We start from the raw sequence: 22,750 nt of genomic DNA on the forward strand, positions 1-22,750 counted from the left end.
TTATAAGCCCTCCGTGAAATTGATATACTTTTTCAACCATTTTCCAAGTACTGTTTAATGGAAAAATCAAACTCAACAATTTTTGAACATAATAATAAATGTGAGATAATTATATTAATAATAACATTTTATAAGTAATTAGTAATTAGTAATGATTAATTTCGTTTGTCCATTGTTCTTTTGAGAGTACATAATATTTTATTAGTTATTTTTTAAGATACTAGTATTCTTCTTAAAGTGCCATTTAAAGACTTAACTATTTGTTAGGTTAACTAGGCAAATTAATTAGAAAGTTTCAATTAGAGGCAAGGTAATTAAAGTTAATTAGGCAAGTAATTTGATAACAGTGGTTTGATCTGTAGCCAATCAAAAAAAAATCTTAACGGGCTAATAACATTGAACTTAAAATGATTATTTTTACAATGCATCTTTTTTAAAAAAATAAGCCAGGGTGCTGTAGAGGACAATATGGCCAATAGTAGAACCTTGGATTCAGAAGAAACAATGCAAATTTTGTGCAGGCCGCAAAACACCGGACCAGCTCTATACCCTCACTGGAGTGCTCCTGTCTGAATGGAGCAGGCATTTGGTTCCCATTGCTGCAGTCAGACTTGCTCCATGTTGGACTTTGTCAGGGCTGACTTTTGTTACCGATTCTGTTCATTATATTTTGGACAGAATTTCTAGCCACAGCTTTCAATCTTGGGGTTTTGTTTATGAGTGAGAGAAGTATGGCATGTTAGATTGACAGGTGGATCTGTGAGGCAGCAGCGGTTATTTGGTCAGTGTACCAGTCTGTTGTGTAAAAGAAGGAGCTGAACCAGAAGGTAAAGCTCTTTATTTACCGGCCAATCTACGTTTCTACTCTTACCTGTGGTCATGAGCTTTGTAAGAACTGTCTATCAGCTTGCCTGGGAATGCCTTGGGATCCCTTCAGAGGAGCCAGATAAGCGGATAAACTGCTTTCATTCCATCCAATCTAAAAAAAATGACCTTACCTTTAAAAAAACACATTAAAAAATGAGGATAATGTTATCTGAGAACTTCATGACCCCAGAGCCATACATGCTGTATATACAGATTATTGAAAGTTTAAAGCAATGTGTTTGCTACTTTTGTACTACTTATCTTAAATAAATCACTATCCATAGAGACAATCCCCTTTTCCTTTCCTTCGATACATTCAAAATAATGAACCCATTCTCTCATTGACTGTGTGATTCATTGAGACTACTTTCATTTAAATCCAGCAATTTATTTTTTAAAAGCTAATTAATTAAACTAAAAAGTAACTCGCATTACATTTTCCAAATAGTAACTTAAATATTATTACTTATTTTTTAAAAGTAATGAATCACTTAAAAAAGTTATAATATTACGTAACTCACATTACTTGTAATGCATTACCCCCAACACTGTAATACTGTAGAAAAACATCTGCTTGCTCTGTTAACAATAACTTGGAAAATATTGGGAACAAAACCAAAAAAACTATAATAATTTTGCCTTCAACTGTATCTGTATAGAGAGCAAGCATATTAAAATAAGCTTTCGTTTTGTTGTAGAACTGCAACTACAAATTGGGGCAGGTTTTTTGTACAACACTCAATTATAGAGCAGATTGCTGCAGGATGATTTTATTAGTGACAAAAATGACTGGGCTCGAAAGACAATGTAATAAAAACATTTGGCGCCTCACTAAAAGCATTTCAATAGTTTGCATCCTTGAAAGTATCAAAGTAAACTTATTAATAAGGAGAATAAGTACGTTTCCCATTGGTGTATATTTTGATAGGATAGGACAATATACAGCTATAGCCAGCATACAACTATTTGAAAATCTGCAATTTGAGGGTAGAAAATAACGAGAAAATTCCCTTTTTAAGTTTACCAAATTAAATGCTTATTAATGCATATTACAAATTAAATACGTGTCATTTGATATGTTTACTTATGGGGAATTGACAAAATGTCATGAAAAATAATGTTTCCTTAAAATTATTATTATTATTATTATTATTATTATTATTATTATTATTATTATTATTATTATTATGATGATTCATTCATTCATTTTTTTTGGCTTAGTCATTTTATTAATCCGGGGGTGCCACAGCGGAACAAACCGCCAACTTATCCAGCACATGTTTTACGCAGTGGATGCACTTCCAGCTGCAACCCATCTCTGGGAAACATCCTATTATTATTATTATTAATAATAATAATAATGTTTTTTTGCATGAAAGTTTTGATGCAACATATTTTTGGCATGCGTTTGCAACATATTGCCTCATTCACACTAGCATCGACTTTGTAGCTGCCTGTCACTCTGGGTGGCGATCTGCTGCAAAGGCAGGTCTGTGTAGGTCTACAGCACATATTCAACCAGCCTCTGAGCGAGCTGAGAGAGGATCACTTGAGCTCTACTGGTGCTCCTATTGGCTGTCGCTCAAGAAAGTTGCTCTTCATTTGCATAAAGTTAAAGGATTCTCAACTTTGACGCATTGCTCGACACGCCCACTTGTTTACCAACAGTTGCTGTCACTCGTGTAGACAAATGTCAATGGAAGTTGCTCACTCTCCGTTGAAAAGAACGGTCGCTTTGCCGCTGCAAGTCGCTCGGAGTGTGAATGATGCTTGAGACAAAAGGTTTTGTGGTGCAGTGTCACATTTATATTAAGTACAGTTATTAAGTTCATTTATTCATTCATTCATTTTCCTTCAGCCTTGTCCTTTTATTCATCTGGGGTCTCCACAGCGAAATTAACCACCAACTTATCCAGCATATGTTTTACATAGCGGATGCCATTCCAGCCGTAACCCATCACTGGGAAACACCCATACACTCTTTCATCATCATTCACACATGCACTCATATACACTACAGCCAATTTAGTTTCTTCAATTCACCTATACTGCATGTCTTTGAACTGTGAACACGGGGAGAACATGCAAACTCCACATAGAAACTTGAACCAGTGACCTTCTTGCTGTGAGGCGACAGTGCTAACTACTGAGCCACCGTGTCACCTCAGTTATTAAGTTTATTCAGTTAATTAATAGCTGCACTAAGTACACTTTATTTATATTTATTCATTATTGCATTGGTCATAACAGCTTTCAATCATAATATCAAATTCTCCTCAATTTGGCTTTAATTGAACACATTTGCCATGGATAATTGGAATTGCAGCTGAATGTGTGTATGATAAAGAAACGGGCTGCTGTGTGTTGTGACTGACAGCAGTAATTGTCTTCTCTATGGCCCGGCTTCATAAATCTGCGTTATGCAAATGTCTTTGGTCTTGGCTTGACAGGTGTCACCTCTTCCTGAAGCTGCTTTAAAATAACTTACTTGCTGTTTGGGGAAGAGCTTTTAATCTACATCATTCCATTTATGCCAGATCATGCACACCTTAAAACACCGCCCGTGGCCACCTGCATCACTCAGCCAATTACAAAGATTCTCTTGGCAGAAGTCATTTGTTAGAACATCATGGCATATTAAGATGAATGCATTAAGAGAGCACCCAGGAGAGATGCTGACTTTGCTGTTTGACTTTGAGGATGAGTCAAAAGAGGATAAACCTCTAAAGACAAGGCAGGATGCATTTAGCTGAAATATTCAATGGGGATGGATGTGGTGGGGTGCATTAAACTGGAGACATCTGTGCCAATTAAGCTATAGTTTCAACCCTTGGAAAAAAAACTATATTCTTTAAAAAATAAATAAATACTCCAAAAATACTGTATTCTTGCATGCAGGGTGTGAATTACAGAGTGTTTGACCTGCAATCACAGTTAAAATGCTTCAAGATGCAAGATGCATGCAAACAAGATGCATGAGAGGGGGTCTGACCTTTAAATAGTGGAAAATTGTTTGCACTGATCGGTATCTTAAATAATAATAATAATAATAATAATTGAAGAAGATGGGAAGATATTCACTTACAGACACTTATTGAGTGTTTTCTCTAGTAAAAAAGCACTATATGGAAAAATGTGGTTTAATCAATTATGGCTTATACTAAAAGAACAAATATTGTGTGCACTTTAAAGAGCCATTATTTTGGAGGACATATTTTTGGTTTTGGGGGTCTCCAACAACAGGCCGATATGCATGCAAAGTCAAAAAACACTTTAATAGTCTTATAATATGTATTTATTTTTATGTAATTATCCCAATGACTCCCATATGATTTGTTCAGTGATTCATTTGTTCCCAAATCCTTAGCGCGATGCTAATCTGTGCTAACTGGTCCCATAACCCAGTCTGCGATTGGTCAACTGCGTTCAGCGTGAGACAAAGACAAATGCCCACCATGGCTTATCAACAATTTTGAAGTAGTCAGAGTGCAGAGTGTATGTGTGAGCCCAATGCAGGAGTGCATTAAAGCAATGCAGTATAACACCAGCATATTGCTTTATTCTTAACAATGACACCCATCCAGCATTAATCCACACAGTGGCAAAAGCTATTTTGAAACTTGACCGCTGCACGTGTGTAGGAACAGCTGACAGTGGCCATAGGAAATGATCCATGAACCGTGCACTGTAAAGTTCCTGTCAGGCTCTGACAAAGTCACTTACATCTATCATCTTTTCTGATCTTTAACAAACGCCTGATGAATCCACCATTGTAAGAAGTGTAGATTGCTGAAGCACTCATCAGAAAAATGACAGGAACACAGCACAAGGCTGAGGCTATAATGAGGTATTTTGCAAAAATAAACCTCAACCACTGACTCTTCACAGCCTCATCTTTGGTTAGGGAAAATAACACTAACTTTCCCTCACACTTTAGAGCACAGAGTCCTAACGTCATGATTCAATCAAGATCTGCTACAGTATTTGTCTTTCTCTTTGTTGCACGCGCAGACCCGGGAAAGTTAAAACCCCCGGCCCGCCCACAAACACTGTAGAAAGAAAATTTCTACAGTATTTGTGGGCGGGGCCGGGGGTTTAACATTCCCGGGTCTGCGCGTGCAACAAATAGGTGGGGCTTGAATTCCATATCGACGTCACGCAGACACTGTTAAAGACTAGTTACAGTGGCGATTCATTCGAACCACTCTGAGTTGACTCTTTTATAGATAAATCAATAGTTTTAAACATGGCGCACTTTCAGATTTAAGCCTGAATTTTTCACCTCACTAAAAGCTTTGTTACACACTGCATGGAAGGTCATTTTCAAAAATCCATAGAAGGAACTCTTTAATAATGAAATGTACTATGTATAAGCAAGCTGTTGCCAAAATACGGAGACACAAAGAAATGTGGTTTCATCTTCAGCCTGTCCTCCCTTTAGAAGCCCATAATAAAAAAGCTTAAAGCAGCTTAATGCATTAAGACATGGATATTAAAATGTCAAGTTCATTATACAACTTATTCACAATGTTAATGAAGCAGATATAAGTGCGCAATGAGATTATTTTAACTTTACCTTTTCCTCCCATAGAAAACCATAAAAAAATGGCTTAATGTGTCTTATGTTATGCTAATATAAATAATAATATGTTTAACTGAATAAACAGTTAGTAAACACAAGTACATCTTATTGAACATAATTTATTTTCATCACCAATTATCATAGTAGATCAGTTTCTCAAGCAGTTTGTGTTGCAATTTGGAAACAAGAGATGAGCCCCTGGTCTAATCCGCCACCTGTCTCGAGAAACCCATTCTCAAAGACTTATTATTTGGGTAGCACACATATTCTGAATGCCTTCGGCAGAGTTCAAATGAGCCATTTTAATCTGCATTAATCTAGATAAATTTCGAAATTAATCTAGATTAAAAAAAATTAATCTATGCCCACCTATAATATATATATATATATATATATATATATATATATATATATATATATATATATATATATATATATATATATATATATATATATATATATATATATATATATATATAATTTTTTTTTTTTTTTTTTTTTTGATGGTCCGTTTGTTGAATTTAAGTATAATTGCATCTACATGCCAACTACTTCTTATTAGATTATAAGTAGACAGATAGGTTGTGGTTAGGGTTGGGGTTAGGGTTAGTGTACGTTGACAAGTACTAGCAAAGTTTTTTATAGTCAGTTGAAGGAGCAGTATCAGCAGACATTAAGCAGATTGTCTTCCAATACTCAAATAGACCATCAAAATAAAGTGTTACCTATATTTTAATATGTATAGGTATGTAGATGAGGCCAAAATACAAACACAATAGTATGTTAAGTGATTTTCCAGTGCAAATCTTCATAAAGAAAACATAATATAGTTTACCCGGCTACGAACTTAATATTTTATTGTATATTCTATAGGCTATTGGAAAATGCAAAACTTCGCTTTTCACATTTTTCTGGCTCACCTGATTGCCTGTACATCTAATTATGCTTTATTAATGAGCAGGTTATACTGAATAACCAAAGTCAGTTAACAAATAGAAGGAAAAAGCTCAATGCAAAACTTTTTTAAGCAAATTGTATTATCGATTTTACTTTTATGCCAAAATCCATTGCAATATTGAAGAAATAGTTTTTTTCTGTGTGTTCCAAATGGGATATACCATTCCGAAGGGCACTTTGGAGTGAAAACAAAAATGACCGCCATATTGAAGCGTCATCATATTGAAGCTGTCACTCAAAGGGTAAACCCTCTGAATGGATTAGGGAATAGGGATGAAGCTTTCTGAATGGAACGCAGCATCTGTAAAGCTCTGTCCTAACAAAGTGAACATCAATAAAAAGCAGATTATGTCATTTAATACATTCTAATATTTGCCTACCATATATGTCTATATGATTTATGTTTTTTTCTATCATAGTAAACTTGCTTGGAAGCTCACCTGGTACACTGTGCAATTTAAATGGAGTTTAACAAAATCTAAATAAAATAAATAAAAATTATTTATAAAAATAAAATAAAATAAATGAAATATATAAATCGCTAGTGGATTGCAGCTGGAAGCGCATCTGCTGCATAAAACATATGCTGGATAAGTTGGCGGTTCATTCCGCTGTGGTGACCTCAGATGTATAAAGGGACTAAATTGAAGAGAAAATGAATGAATGAATATAAATCACTATCTGCAAAAAGTCTCTACACGATATATTCCTATGAATCTGGGTTATATATATGCGTGGGACAGACACTAACACCATTCACATGTTATCTGAACAGATTGAATGTGTTTTATGTAACATGACAACAATGTATTGTTGTAGTGTGCAATTTCACAGTAATGACATTGTGCACAATGTAAAGTTGTTAACTTCATGCTATCTTAGTGGGACAAGATGCTTCTTTTCTCCACTCAACAATGAACCACCTGTGTCCACATAAGCAGTGATGTGGCGTCAGCTACTAATGTATACAAAAGAGCATTCATTCTATAAAACTGCTCTTGTAAGGTTTTCATGTATATGAAGGGAGCAAATGCGAACCTAAAGCTGCTGTAATCCACTGAAATGAATTGTAAAACATATTAGCTGTTTAAGTTGGATCATGGTTCAAATGTTGAACTACAAATCTGAAGGATTTTCCATAAACTCCTGTTGAATGCAAGCACAGCAATCACTGTATGTGTGTGATATTATTAGATGATTAGCCTTTGAGTTAGCATGAGATGCATATTTTGTGTTTAGCAAAAGCATCATGACAGTTGATTTGTATGGAAAAGTGGCAATTTGTTCTTGGGTTAATTGCTGTTAAAATAATTATCCTGTGTCATAATGTCAGATATATTGTTTTTTTTCCCTTTTCTTTTTTGCTGTCTTGCAGCTGACCTCTTTTCAGTTTGGCAGGTTGTAATTTGCCAAACCACCATAAAAAAGACAGCTTTCTGAGAAACGGAAAGGATTAGAGACATTATTACTTTGGCTGTGTTGTTAAAAGGTCAATTTTGATGTCCGACAGCAAAGAGCAAAGACAAAGTGAAAATCTCACAATAATATGAATGATTTTGTCCTCTTCTCACTCTGAAAAAGAAACTTTTAAGTGGAGCTTGGAAGGAAAGTCATAAGAGCATATGTGATTGGCATCTTGTTTAATGTTACATGATGGCATTTTTGTTTTTATTCACAGACAATATTAAAACTGAAAGGGCTTCATAGTATTGATATTTAGAATGTTTAACTCTTTTTTACCCAGATAAATACAACGTTGTTACCAAATATTGTGCCAGATGTGTGCAGTGTAAAATAATTTGGTGTTGTAATGTTATGGCTTGTAACAGGTAATTAATCTCTTGATCTCAAACACAAAATGCTGTTTATGAATTTTGAGGGGAAATGGTGATGGAAAATGTATATATTTGAATGAGAATGAGCCTGATGTTTCTTACATTTAAAAAGTATGTAAACCATTATATATTTTTATGGCAGAGATCTGGCAGACAAACGTTTTTTACAAATATATTTCATAGATATATTTTCTTTGGTAAAAATGACAAGCACAAAACAAGATTATTAAAACTTCGCCTTGTGTTAAAATAAAAAAAATATTGTACCACTTTATTAGGTACACCTGTCCTACTACTCTTTAATGCAAATTTCTAACCAGCCAATCACATGGCAGCAACTCAGTGCATTTAGGCATATAGACATGGTCGGGATGATCTGCTACAGTTCAAAATGGGAATCAGAATAAGGAAGAAAGGTGATTTAAGTGACTTTGAACGTTGCATGGTTGTATGTGCCAGACGGGCTGGTCTGAGTATTTCAGAAACTGCTGATCTACTGGGATTTTCCCACACAACCATCTCTAGGGTTTAAAGAGAATGGTCTGAAAAAGAGAAAATATCCAGTGAGCACCAGTTCTGTGGGCGCAAATACCTTGTTGATGCCAGAGGTCAGAGGAGAATGACCAGACTGGTTCGAGCTAACTCAAAGAACCACTCGTTACAACTGAAGTATGCAGAAGAACATCTCTGAACACACAACACATCCAACCTTGAGACGGAGACAGCAGCAGAAGACCACACCAGTTGCCACTGCTGTCAACTAAGCACAGGAAACTTTAGGCTACAATTCACACAGACTCACCAAAATTAGACAATCGAAGATTGGAAAAACGTTGGTCTGATGAGTCTTGATTTCTGCTGCGACATTCAGATGGTAGGCTCAGAATTTGATGTCAACAACATGAAAGCATGGATCCATCCTGCCTGGTTTCAATGGAACAGGCTGGTGGTAGTGGTTTAATGGTGTGGGGGTTATTTCCTTGGCACACTTTGGGCAATTGAGCATTGTGTCAACACAACAGCCTACCTGAGTATTGTTGCTGACCATGTCCATCACTTTATGACCACAGTGTACCCATCTTGTGATGGCTATTTCCAGCAGGATAACACGCCATGTCAGAAAGCACAAATCATCTCTGGCTGGTTTCTCGAACATGACAATGAGTTCACTGTACTCAAATGGCCTCCACAGTCACCAGAACTCAATCCAATAGAGCACCTTTAAGATGTGGTGGAATGGGAGATTCATGGATGTGCAGCCAACAAATCTGCAGCAACTGTCTGATGCTATCATGTCAATATGAACCAAAATCTCTGAGGAATATTTCCAGTACTTTGTTGAATCTATGCCATGAAGGATTAAGACAGTTCAGAAGGCAAAAGGGGTCCAACCCGGTACTAGTAAGGTGTACTTAATAAAGTGGCTGGTAAATATCAATGCAATACTTTTGATTTTACTCCCATTTTACATGAGCGGAATAGAAATATCCAAACCTTTTTTTTGCGCACATAAAAAACCTATTTCTCTCAAATATTGTTTACACATTTGTCTAAATCTCTCTTACTCAGCACTTCTCCTTTGCCTAGATAAGAGATTGGAGTTGGGGGTGGAAACCAGAAACCAGTCAATATCTGGTGTGATCTCCATTTGTCTCATGCAGTGCAACTCATCTCCCTCACAAAGTCAATCAGGTTTTTCATTTTATCTTGGGGAATGTTGGACCACTTCTCTTCAATGGCTGTGAAAAGCTGCTTAATATTGCCAGAAACCAAAACACACCATCGTATACAGTACGTTGATCCAGATTTCAGAGTGTCCCAAACATGCTCAATGGGTGACATGTAAAAAAATAACAATAAATAAAATTAAATATGGAAATAACTATCTGCAAAAAAAAAAAAGTCTCTACAGGTATATTCATATGAGCCTGGGTTACATATATATGTGTGTGGGACAGACACTAACACCATTCACTTGTTATCTGAACAGATTGAAAGTGTTTTATGTAACATGAGAATAATGTACAGTATTGTTGTAGTGTGAAATTTCACAGTAATGACATTGCGCACAATGTAAAGTTGTTAACTTCCTGCTAGCTCAGTAGGGCAAGATGCTTCTTTCCTCCACTTTACATTCTGCAACACAAGGCAATGTTGGTGGATGAATGACACAACAATGAGCCTCAGGATCTCGTCGTGGTATCTTTTGTCTTAATTGAAATGCCATTGATAGCATAGCATGAAGATGTGTTTTCTGTCCATAACAAAAGCCTGCCCACACCCTAACCCCACCAACCATCGAGGGTCGCTCGATTCCCAATGCTAACATCAGCAAACCACTCACCCACAAAATGCCTTACACTTCTGCCATCGGCCCTATATGGTGAAAACCAGGATGTCCAGATGGCTGGTCTCAAACAATGTTGGAGGTGAAGATGCTGCATGTGGAGGTCCTGGACTGGTGTGGTTACACGTGGTCTGAGGTTGTAAGGCCAGTTGGATGTACAGCAAACGCCTTTGTAAATGGCTTATAGTAGATAAATGAGCATTAACCTCATGGGCAACAGCTGCGATGGACATTTCTGCATGCCAATTGCAAAACTTGCAATATTCTGTGGCACTGTGATGTGTGATAAAACTATACATTTCAGAGCTGCCTTTTATTGTGGACAGCCTAAGCCATGCCTGTGCAATAATCATGCTAATCAGCTTATTGATATGCCCCACCTGTGAGGTAGATCAATTATCTCAGCAAAAGAGGTGCTCTCTAACGCATTGTTTCCCAACCCTGTTCCTGAAGGCACACCAACAGTACACATTTTCAAGTTCTCCCTAATCCAACACACCTGAATCAACTCACCAGAACATTAGAAGAGACTCCAAAACCTGAAGTGAATGGGTGAGATAAGGGAGACATCCAAAATATGTTCTGTTGGTGTGCCTCCAGGAACAGGGTTGAGAAACACTGCTCTAACGTATATTTAGACAAATGGCTGGACGTATTTGAAGGAAAAAGGCCTTTTGTGTTCATAGAAAAAGTTTTAAAACTTTCAAGAAAAGTTTCTAGAACTTCAGCTCATGAAAAATGGGAGGAAAAATAAAAATCCTGAGTTTATTTTATTATTATTTTTTTTTTCAACCAGACAGACTGGCTATAATGTGGCTGTATGATGTCATGGCACATAGTCATTCATTCATTCATTCTCTTTTCGGCTTTGTCCCTTTGTTCATCAGGGGTCGCCACAGCAGAATGAACCGCCAACTTATCCAGCATATGTTTTACGCAGCAAATGTCCTTCCAGCTGCAACTAATCACTGGAAAAGATCCATACACACTCATTTACACACATACACTAAGGACAATCTAGCTTACCCAATTCACCTGTACCGCATGTCTTTGGACTTGTGGGGAAAACCTGAGCACCCAGAGGAAACCCACGTGAACACAGGGAGAACATGCAAAATCCACACAGAAATGCCAACTGACTCAGCTGACGCTCGAACCAGTGACCTTCTTGCTGTGAGGCGATCGTGCTACCCACTATGCCATTGTGATGCCCATGGCACATAGTCCTTTATTAATTTATTCACTACTTTTCTTAATTTATTATTTTCTGCTTCAGCATGCATGTAGTATCTTTGCTCAAAGTGCATTTCTACATACTCAAATATATACATCTAAATATAAATCACACATACTTGTATGTTCACACAGTACACAGTGTCCACTCACACACACACACACAAACCCAGAAATTAATTAAATTGACAAATGTGTCAAATAAAAGGTCAGGACATACGTGTAATTACTATGGCATATTCAGAAGCATATTGTGTATCTCCTACATACTAATAAGTCTTAAATGTCACTGAGGATTTACAACATAATGTTGTAAAGGTTTTATCAAACGCTTGTGTCCCTGCTGAGATTTTACCTGCATCTTCATGTCTTAATCATTCTGCTGATGGTGCTTTTGGTATGTATGATTGATTATAAATAGGGTTTTGAATAGTACAACTGCTGGACTGCTTCCTTGTAACCACAATGTCAATTGAATTGGACATTGTAATTAAAGGAATATTGTTCTTGTAGGAGCTTGGAAAGACACACAAGGACAAGGGCACATATATTATTCTACAGGGAGCTAATGGGGTAGAAACTATTTTAGGCTGCATAATGACCAATCAGTTACCTTTATGTGTGGCTGTACTGGTGGTAAATATATCGAGGACTTAATAAGACGAAAAGGGTGCAATATTTAGCAAAACTGCATTTGATAGGTGGTAAAAGATAAATATGAGCAGTAGTAATTAAGATATTATCCTAATACTCAATTTTCTTGACCAGAAAAGTTAAAATAAACAGAGATAGTTTGGCCAACTACAAACACGTTTCCAAGCTAACATCTAAAAATGTTCCCTTAACCTTCTAATTAAGCTATACAATGCTATTTTTTTAACTGTTCTTAGAATGACAATGCATTAAGATATATATAAAAAAAATTATTAAATATATATATATATATATATATATATATATATATATATATATATATATATATATATATATATATATATAATATTTGTTTATACAGTTGAAGTCAGAATTATACCCCCGTTTTTCCCCCCAATTTCTGTTCAACGTAGAGATTTTTTTCAACACATTTATAAACAAAAGTTTTAATAACTGATATTTAAATAAAAATTATTTATTTATTTTATCTTTGCCATGATGACAGTAAATATTATTTGACTAGATATTTTTCAAGACACTTCTATACAGCTTAAAGTGACATTTAAAGGCTTAACTAGGTTAATTAGGCAGGTTAGGGTAATTAAGAAAGTTATTGTATAACAATGGTTTGTTCTGTAAACTATCAAGAAAATATAAAGCTTAAAAGGGCTAATAATTTTGTCCTTAAAATGATGTTTAAAAAGTTTAAAACTGCTTTTATTGCAGCCGAAATAAAACAAATAAGACTTTCTCCAGAAGAAAAAATATTATCAGACATACTGTGAAAATTTCTCTGCTCTGTTAAACATCATTTAGAAAATATTTTAAAAAGAAAAAAAAATTCAAAGGGGGGCTAATAATTCTGACTTCAACTGTAATAGCATTAGTAAATGCTAATAATTAACATTAAAGTTCTTAAAATCTTATTAGAACATTATATCCACATTATATTAGTGTTCTAAGAACATTTCTTTACCTTTCTCAGTACATTTAAAACATCATTGCAGAAGGTTCTTTTTAGGTTTACAGTTTTTTACGCAATGTATTAACGTTTGTTTGTTATAATAACGTTTCATGTTATATTAATGTTTGTCAGAAAGTTGTTTAAAAATATCATTTGAACATTTCATTCACAATATATTAATGTTCTAAGAAAGTTTTTCTGACAATGTTACAGGAATGCTCCAAAAAACATTATATTAATAGTGTTGTGTTCTAATGTTTACTCAACTTTGTGGAATGTTACAGAATGTTCTGAGAATGCTGCCTGTTATCTGGGTAGTTCCTCATTTCATTTATTTATTTATTTATTTATTCATTTATTTATTTATTTATTTATTTATTTATTTATTTATTTATTTATTTATTTATTCATTTATTTATTTATTTATTTGTTCATTTATTTATTTATTTATTTATTTATTTATTTATTTATTTATTTATTTATTTATTTTTTGTTTGTTCATTTGTTCGTTTGTTTGTTTGTTTGTTTGTTTGTTTGTTTGGGTCAACCAGTTAGTACAGCCTAAAACATCATAATGATCATTTTCAGAAGCAGTAATAAGCAACATATGTAGCTTTAATTTGGTTCAGTGTTCTGAGCTACCAATATGTCAGACTGATGAATCATTGTGAAAACACTATATCAAGTAGGCTGATTACACATTTTCACATTGATGTGGTTCAGATAATACTTTGACTGGGCTTTGTTCTGCTCTTCTCTGCAGTGCTGATGAGAGGTTTGATGCCACCTTCCATACAAATGTCCTGGTTAATGCATCAGGTGCTTGTCAGTACATCCCACCAGGTAAGAACTATACGTTTACAACAGTTACTAACCACACAAATATGGTCTTAAGCCCAGCTCACATTGTGCAATTTTGGTCACAATTTGGTTGTCTGAGAAAAAATTTTTGTGAATCCTAAATAATTCCTATAATTCAAGGCTGAAATTTGTGCTGTTTGATTGATGGTTTGGCATGATCACCAACAGCCGATTGAAATATTTAAGACAAGATTTTTAATGACACAAATAGCAGTAAACTAACAACTGTGACCTTAGTAAATAATGTTGTGTAAATAATGTAATGATACAATGTAAATAACAATGATTTTAGTTTTAACACCAAATGAAGATGTGCAAGGGCATAAGTTGTTAATGGATCTGGTACTGTGAGTGCTCCTTGTAAATATCTACATTCAGACGACAAGTTAATTTTTAAAGCAAGTGATATTAGTAACTATTTTTGAGTAAAAATTTGGGTATTTTCTGTATTTATTTAGCATTAATTAACAGTTCAGTATTTTTTGTTTTGTCTCTTTAATGTTTTTACACATCTCTTCCATTAAATTGTATTATTATTTGTTTTAGAACTACTAAATTTAAAAATGAGAAATGTCATCTTGGCAAGCAAAATACAATGTTAAATTTATTGAATGTTTGACTTTATTTCAGTTCATGATTCTTTGAGCTCAAGTAATGGAAATGTTTTTTATGGTTTTAGTTTAATTTTTATAATGAATCCTCTAATTTACTTATCTATCTTATCTATACATCTCTAAAAATATTTATTTTCATTCTGCACACATTGTGATGTCTAAATTGCAATTACGTGTGTGCATGTGTATTTAGCTATCAATGACTAATACAATTGTCAGCATTTATTAATGTTTGTTGATGTTAATCAACCACTTGTCATTGTGATATTAACCGAGATCAATCAGATTGATGACTGAGATAATCAATTCCCATTTTCTATTATTATTATTATTATTATTATTATTATTATTATTATTATTATTATTATTACTGCAAAGGAACCTTAAACTATATTTTTAAAGTCATTTATCTCCAAACATCAAAGTAATTATTAGCTAATTGTATTTACTAATTTAATTAACAGAATTATAATTCAGAAATATCAGATGTTAGTTTTGCAGGTTAAACAATAGAGTTTAGAATTAAAATGATTTCAGCATTCAAAAATTGTGTTTTCTTTATTGTACCTGTTGATTTTTGTTTGTGTATATACATGTATATGCTTGTGTGTAATCATGCAGGTATTCTGAAGAGCACGTGTTACATAGATGTGCGCTGGTTCCCATTTGATATCCAGAAATGTGACCTGAAGTTTGGCTCATGGACTCATAACGGCTGGCTGCTGGACCTCCAGATGCAGGCAGTGGACATCTCTACATACATCCCCAATGGAGAGTGGGATTTAGTGGGTAAGAACGCCTGGAAATGTATACAATAGTGAAAGAGTCAATATTGCTTGAATACGATTCTGACCAGATACAGAAATGTGCTCTAAATCCTTTTATTATGAGGTATTGCAGAGCCCTTCTGTATTTGCAGCTCGTTTTAGTATTTGGTTGTGTTGTGAGGATTTGCAGCATGTGTATTTTAAAATAACTATGTTTTCTTACACACACACACACACACACACACACACACACACACAAAAATATAACAAAGATTTATGTTTTCTGATTGCATATAAAATTATTATTCATTTGGATTACATGCTTTTAACATAATTGAACTAGTAAATGTGATAGATGATTGTTAGTTAAACACAAATTAAACAAATAAGAACAAGATAAAATGACAATTGCTCTGTTTCACTCTGTGTATCATGCTGATCCTGCACTGCCTGACTAGGAGATTTAAATTCAAACTAAAGATACAACGAATAAAAAATGATTCCTGACTTCACGGTTTATTATGTCACATCTGTGTGGTTTATGTCAGTCTCTTGACACCACCTATGAAGGACGTATAAAATGCTGGGTTGTGAAAAATCATGCCGATCTCAGCTTGGACTTGAACAGAGGTGGGGGCTGCACATATTACTTTTTTTTTATTCAAATAGAAATAACTTATCACAAAATAATGTAAACTTGACTGATGATTCACTTTGACTTAAAGACTAGCAATGTGTGCTAGCAGAATAAACACTGTAATTTTTTTATTTCATGTGGACAAGTACAATATTACTTTAAATGAAGCAACACAGACTCATTCTGAAATCGTAGCCCTATATACATTTCTGAAGATTGCGAATTATGTAGCCAGAAGTATGTATGGCTGCATTTTGTCTTTAAAACGATGCTACAGGGCGGTATGACACCTTTGTGGTTAGCAGCAAACCGCTTACTGTTTGTCTGGTAGCTCGACACATACGTGGGCGGATTTGAGATGCAGAGCAAAGTTGACTGCATCAACAGGGTTAGAGTATGATGAAGAACGGTTCCAGAAAGCACATAAGACAATAACAAAAGCTAAAAAATAAATAAATAAACAAATAAATAACAGGGTGAGAATGTGGAAAAATCAGGCGAGGGCTTTTCTTTTTCTGAATTGCTTTTTAAAACTGTTGCTTGGGTTTAGGGAAGGGCGTAGGTGGATCAGTTGGTGCTTTTAAAAACACTATTGGTCAATCAGTTGGTCAGTTAGTCAGTCAGTCAACAGCGGGCTCTGGTGGATTTACGTGAGAAGACTCTAGAATGATCTTTCACTCTTCTTAAGAACAGCTCCAACTTTTGAGTCTTTTCAGAGGTCACTGAAAACACACTTATTTTCTTTAGCTTTTAATCATGTGATGTGAGTTTATGTATTTTGGTTTTTGTGTATATTTGCATGCGTTTTATGTGTTTTATGTACAGCACTTTGGTACCCATTGTGGTTTGTTGAAAGTGCTATAGAAATAAATTGAGTTGAGTTGAGTTGAGAACAGCAGGCGTAAATGGCACTCGCGAGAGATATTTGAAATCTAAAAAAGCGCACACAGTGGCCTCTCGCTGGTTTTTGCAAAAACAAAAACTGCAAAAAAAACATAGCTCCTGGGATGTATTTTGCTCTCTCCAGAAATGTATATAGAGGTGGTAATCAGAATGAGCCTTGGTTGAAATAAAGACAATTACTTATAAGTAAACAAAGCTCTTAGCTGTTTTTCCAAATAGTTCGACATGATCAACTTTTGCACTATGAAAGTGATGCATTAAGGGCTGACAGTTTTAAGTGAAAGAAATCATTTTGTGAGGAGCCAAATCCATTTTTATGAAAGCACAGAGTACAAACACATCCCTTCTGACTTGTGACACACACATTCAATTCTTAATGGTATAAATCTTCCACACTTTTGGACTTTCAAGTGTTTAATGTGCTATTGTGTGCTCGGTGTAGGCCATGTGTGTTTGAATGGTTTTCTTTGCCTGGAGGCATTCTATTGATCTATTGATCATTTCCTCGCTACAACTGTTTGATGGGAAAGTGTGTAAAAGTGATGTTGGCTCATCTGAATGCTAAGTGGATCATTTCTTCATTCGTGCTGGACTGTAGGGAACATAAACTTAACACGTGGTACAGAAGGTCTTTGAAAGACACTCTTCTTTAATGTCCATACGCACAGGTGGAGAATAAAAAAGACTTGAAGAATGTCTTGACACTCTCGTGAGAGCATTTCTTGCTATTCACATGGATTAAGACAGCACAGACTGAATTTTAACATCCTGACAATGACAACAAAGTCATTCACTTTTCTGTGTGGTTTCATTTTATGACAGGATTAAATAACATTTCGCAAAACTATAATCATCCAACACCACAGGACGCATTGCACTATTATTAGAAATATTATTATTAGAAATGAATGTTTGTGTTGCGCAGCTTTATAATCTCTTAATCTGATCGTGTTTGGCGGTTTAATATCTCTGTTTCTGTCTCAGTCTAGCATTTTTACGCTTTCAATGCCAACCCGACCCCGGGTCTGTTCGACAGATGGGGTCCTGATGGTGGTTGGCAGTGCTTTGGCTTTGATTCTGGCTGGCACCAATGCCCAGTTGCGTGCCAAGGTTGTGCAGTGGCATGGGCAGTCTGTGAATGGGCATCTTTAACACCGCAGGGAGCGACACATTACACACACACATACATTTCACACGCTGCTGAATATGACTGGTCACGCAGTTGCAGAAAATGTAAACATGTACTCTAAAAAATGTATTTTGACCCAAATCTGGGTTAAATATGGGCAAACACAATTAAAAATAAAATATAACAAGTACAGTTTATAACCGTTAAATAACTTTAACACAGATTTTCTTTTAAGTGGTGATCTGACAATATATGATAACATTTAATAAAAACTATACATTAATAAAGCACTTAATAAATGTTCAAACTACACTGAAAGAAAATATCATGGGATTTGCATTTTTTTTTAAGGTACAGGCTGAATTTAACCAAACAAATTCAATTAAGTAATGTTCAGCTTAATTTGTTTGTTTAAATTCAGCCCGTATTAATTGTTTGCAACCACTTACCTTAACAAAAATGTATTAAATCCAATCAGTCATTTAATTCATAGTTTCTACACCTTTTAGAATCTATATTATTAATATATTTATAGACCACTGTAATGATAAATGATTGTTTACATTGCTTATTTATGAGTTAAATAACATTTTTACATTCTTTTTGTTCATATTTAATGAATGCTTGTGGAAAAGGTGTTTTCAGCTGCTTTGGGAACAGATATGAGAGAAGCAGTGCATTTCTTTTGCCTTCCTTTAAATTTTTCAAAAACCTCTGACTCTGACTACTAAATCATTTGACTTTGAACAATGAATACTAAGCTATGAAAACTAGTGATGAAAAACACTTGCAGGTGTGTCATTGGCAGTAAGTATTAAGTAAAGTATATTAAGTAAAGAAAATACATTGTGTCATGAGGTTTAAGCTTCCATGTTTGTAAATTGTTATTTATTATTTCTAAATTTGAGCTTCCATGTTTATTCATTATTAATAAGAAAGATTTTTTTTTAATTAAATTAACTAAACGTTAGTAAGCAGTTTATAACTGCAGCTACAAATGCTGTATTCTTGACTTACAAACACATTTATAATGGCTTAATAATTGTACTTTCATAATTTGTTAATGATTTATTTTTCATCACTAAATTTAGTATTGCATTATTTACTGGCCAGTTATTTAAGAGTAGTTGGTGGTTTTAAAGATCGTTCAGAATGAGTTAGTAAATGATTAATAAACTATTGAAATCAACATTTAGATATCTTATTATTCAGGCATATACTAATAGTTAATTTGTATGTTAATAAATGCTTTATTAACTCAACCTAATCTAAAATGAGGAAAATTAATGCTTTATAAATCCCTTCTAAATGACTAAATAAATTAAATAAATCTGTTCATTTCTAAACGAGAAAAAAGTACTTAAATGACATTATTCATTTCTATTCGTTTGAAGATACACAAATGAAACTGCATCAAGTGAAAAATAAATCTTTGTAATCTTATCTAAAATAAAATTATTGTACAGTTTAAATATTGAATCTTATTATATTGTTAAATTATTATATTGTTGTAGTTTTATCCAATTTTATGTTGTATTTTAACACTCTTGTCATTCAGCAATGTTTAAACTTTACAGTAATTTTTATTTTTAGAGAAGATTGCAAAGATTATTATTGATTTAATACTGAGTCTTTAATAGTCATTAAGAAGGGGTTTATAAAGCATTAATATTCCTTACTTTAGATTAGGTCACAGAACTGCAAGAAGTTGAGTTAACAAAACATTTATTAACATACATTTTATTTATTTATTTATTTATTTATCAGGATCCCCATTAGTAACCATATCCCTGAATTATAAGATATCTAAATGTTGATTTCAATGATTTATGAATCATTTACTAACTCATTCTGAACGAACTTAAAAACAACTGACTACTCTTAAATGCAAATAGTTTGTAAATAATGCAATACTTAATTTAGTAATGAAAAATAAATTATTAACAAAGTATGAAAGTACAATTATTAAGCGCATTATAAATGTGTTTAAAAGTAAAGAATAGAGCATTTGTAGCTGCAGTTATAAACTGCTTACTAATATTTATTAATGTAGAGTTAATGCTTAACAAATAATGAATTCACTAGATGCTAGTAAATGATGTATAGCATGTAGTTATTATAAAGTGTTACTCTGTATTTTATTAAAGGAAAGTAGTTGAGGCTGAGCGTTAGTATATTTGACATAAGGAGTTTTCAAACATAAGTTGTAGCAACATGATTTTTTACAGTGGTATCTACACAAACGGTCAAAAGCTTGGGGTCATTTGTTTTTTGTTTTAAATAAGTTTCTCCTGCTCACCAAAGCTGCATTTATTTAATCAAAAATACAGTACAGATTGTATGATTGTAAATTTTTATTGCACTATAAAATAACTGTTCAAAAGTAGTTTATAATGTAATTTATTACAGTTTTTAACGATGAATTTTTAGCTTCATTACTCCAGTCTTTAGAGTCACATGACTCAGAAATCACTCTAATATTAATTTATATTATTATTATTATCATTCATTCATTTATTTTCTTTTCGGCTTAGTCCCTTTATTAATCTGGGGTCGCCATAGCGGAATGAACCGCCAACTTATCCAGCACATGTTTTACACAGCGGATAACCCAGCTGCAACCCATCACTGGGAAACATCCATACACACTCATTCACACACATACACTTCGGACAATTTAGCCTACCCAATTCACCTGTACATGTCATACACATATATATATATATATATATATATATATATATATATATATATATATATATATATATATATATATATATATATATATATATATATATTTAATTGTATACATTTCTAATTGTATACATTTCTAATTGTATACAGTTCAATATATTTTATAATTTTATTGTAAATATAGAAAAAAAATGTTTTGTTTGAAGTATTCTGTGTACGGTAAAAAAAAACTGTGACATGTGTATTATTACACTTATATTAAATGGATTTTGACCACCAATACGTAACAAGAATCTTTCTGTACCTTTCTGTGCTCTATTAGATGTTTTTCATGTTTGTCCATTCCTCTGACAAATTTGCATGATTGTATAAGTTTCCTCCCACCTCAAACACACAAACACACTCTCGCACACATATAAAGCACAAAACCTAGGTAGCCCTTTGTAATCAGTTAAATGACTCAAACCAGCAATTTCCTTTGATGTGATTGTCTCTAAGTGCCATGACAATTCTGACCAGCGTGAAATCCTGATGAAAGCTTTTTCTCCGCCTGCCCAGTTTGATTAATTACAATTTTGATTTAATTTTTAATCAATCGGAGAGGAGGGCTGCCTGACCCTGACAGATCAACACTGTCACATTTGCAACATATCATGTTATTGTTTCCTTTTACTAATGCAACCAGCAGAAATGATGTAATCTTCATGCATTTTAAAGTTTGGATAGCATTTTTACATTATAGCTGGCATTTAATATCAATCCACTTGGCTTGGGCTTTTGTTGAATTATTGAATTGCATTCATACTTTGCACAGCGTTTTAGGATTAAGTGGATTACATTGGAAAAAAATTAAAATAGGGAATGAAAACAAATATTTGTTTTGTGCACACGAACAGAGGAAGGACACGAAGCAAATAGAGTAAATAATGTCTGATTCTTGTGTTTGCTTTAGGTTTAATAACAGCAAAGACTATTTTAGAGGTTATGCACTGTACAGGTCACAAAAATCCTGTCTGTGATTTGGTCCTGTCACAAAAAAAGCTCTTTTTGGCAGACAGCCACTATTTTCATCTCAGCTGTGTTGTGAATGGGTCACTTTGAAGTCCTTACTTAGATTTTCCTTGAACCATTTTGCTGACTCATTCATATACTGCATAGCATACTTTTGAAGGCAAATTAAATATTGTTCTTCTGTGTGGTTATTTCACCACAAAATTAAACCCCATGACAGTCACCTGTTACGTTTTTGTCTCAAAATGTTTCACTTTAAAATTCTTAATTTTTGTTGGTTTTTTGTGTGTGTGAAGTCATTAATTCATTAATTTTCCTTTGGCTTAAGGCTGATTTATACTTCTGCATCAAGCTCACGCACATGCTAGGGCGCAGCCTACGTGTGGACGCATAGCCCCTCGCCATGGCTGTCAGCATCGCTGACGCGCACCTCTCAAAAAATGTAATGCGTACGCGTAGCTCTGTGATTGGTTGGCTTGGTAGGGCTGACGAGTGTGGGCGGAGGTGAGAGCCGTGCAAGCGTGATGTAGCGAGTGTTGACAAGTGTGGAGTCCCATGAAAGAGCTCCGGATGGAGACTGCTGTTTTGTGTCTACCTTACGATTAAAGTTGTTGCACATCCGCCGGTTCCCTCCTCAAAATGAGCGGATTTGAGCCACTTGTACATTGAGGAAAGCGTTCAGAAAAAACAAAACA

General features: G+C 34.1%; 1 protein-coding gene across 1 annotated transcript in view; it reads left to right on the forward strand.

The window, feature by feature from the left end:
- chrna8 (cholinergic receptor, nicotinic, alpha 8) overlaps positions 1-22,750 on the forward strand; it is a 157,425-nt gene that overhangs the window by 123,322 nt on the left and 11,353 nt on the right. The window contains exons 5-6 of the mRNA XM_056460106.1: positions 14,203-14,282; positions 15,536-15,703. Of these exons, the coding sequence (XP_056316081.1) occupies positions 14,203-14,282; positions 15,536-15,703 (248 nt within the window). The remainder of the gene's footprint in view (positions 1-14,202; positions 14,283-15,535; positions 15,704-22,750) is intronic.

This window comes from Danio aesculapii, chromosome 1, assembly GCF_903798145.1.
Source record: "Danio aesculapii chromosome 1, fDanAes4.1, whole genome shotgun sequence".
Lineage (NCBI taxonomy): Eukaryota > Metazoa > Chordata > Actinopteri > Cypriniformes > Danionidae > Danio > Danio aesculapii.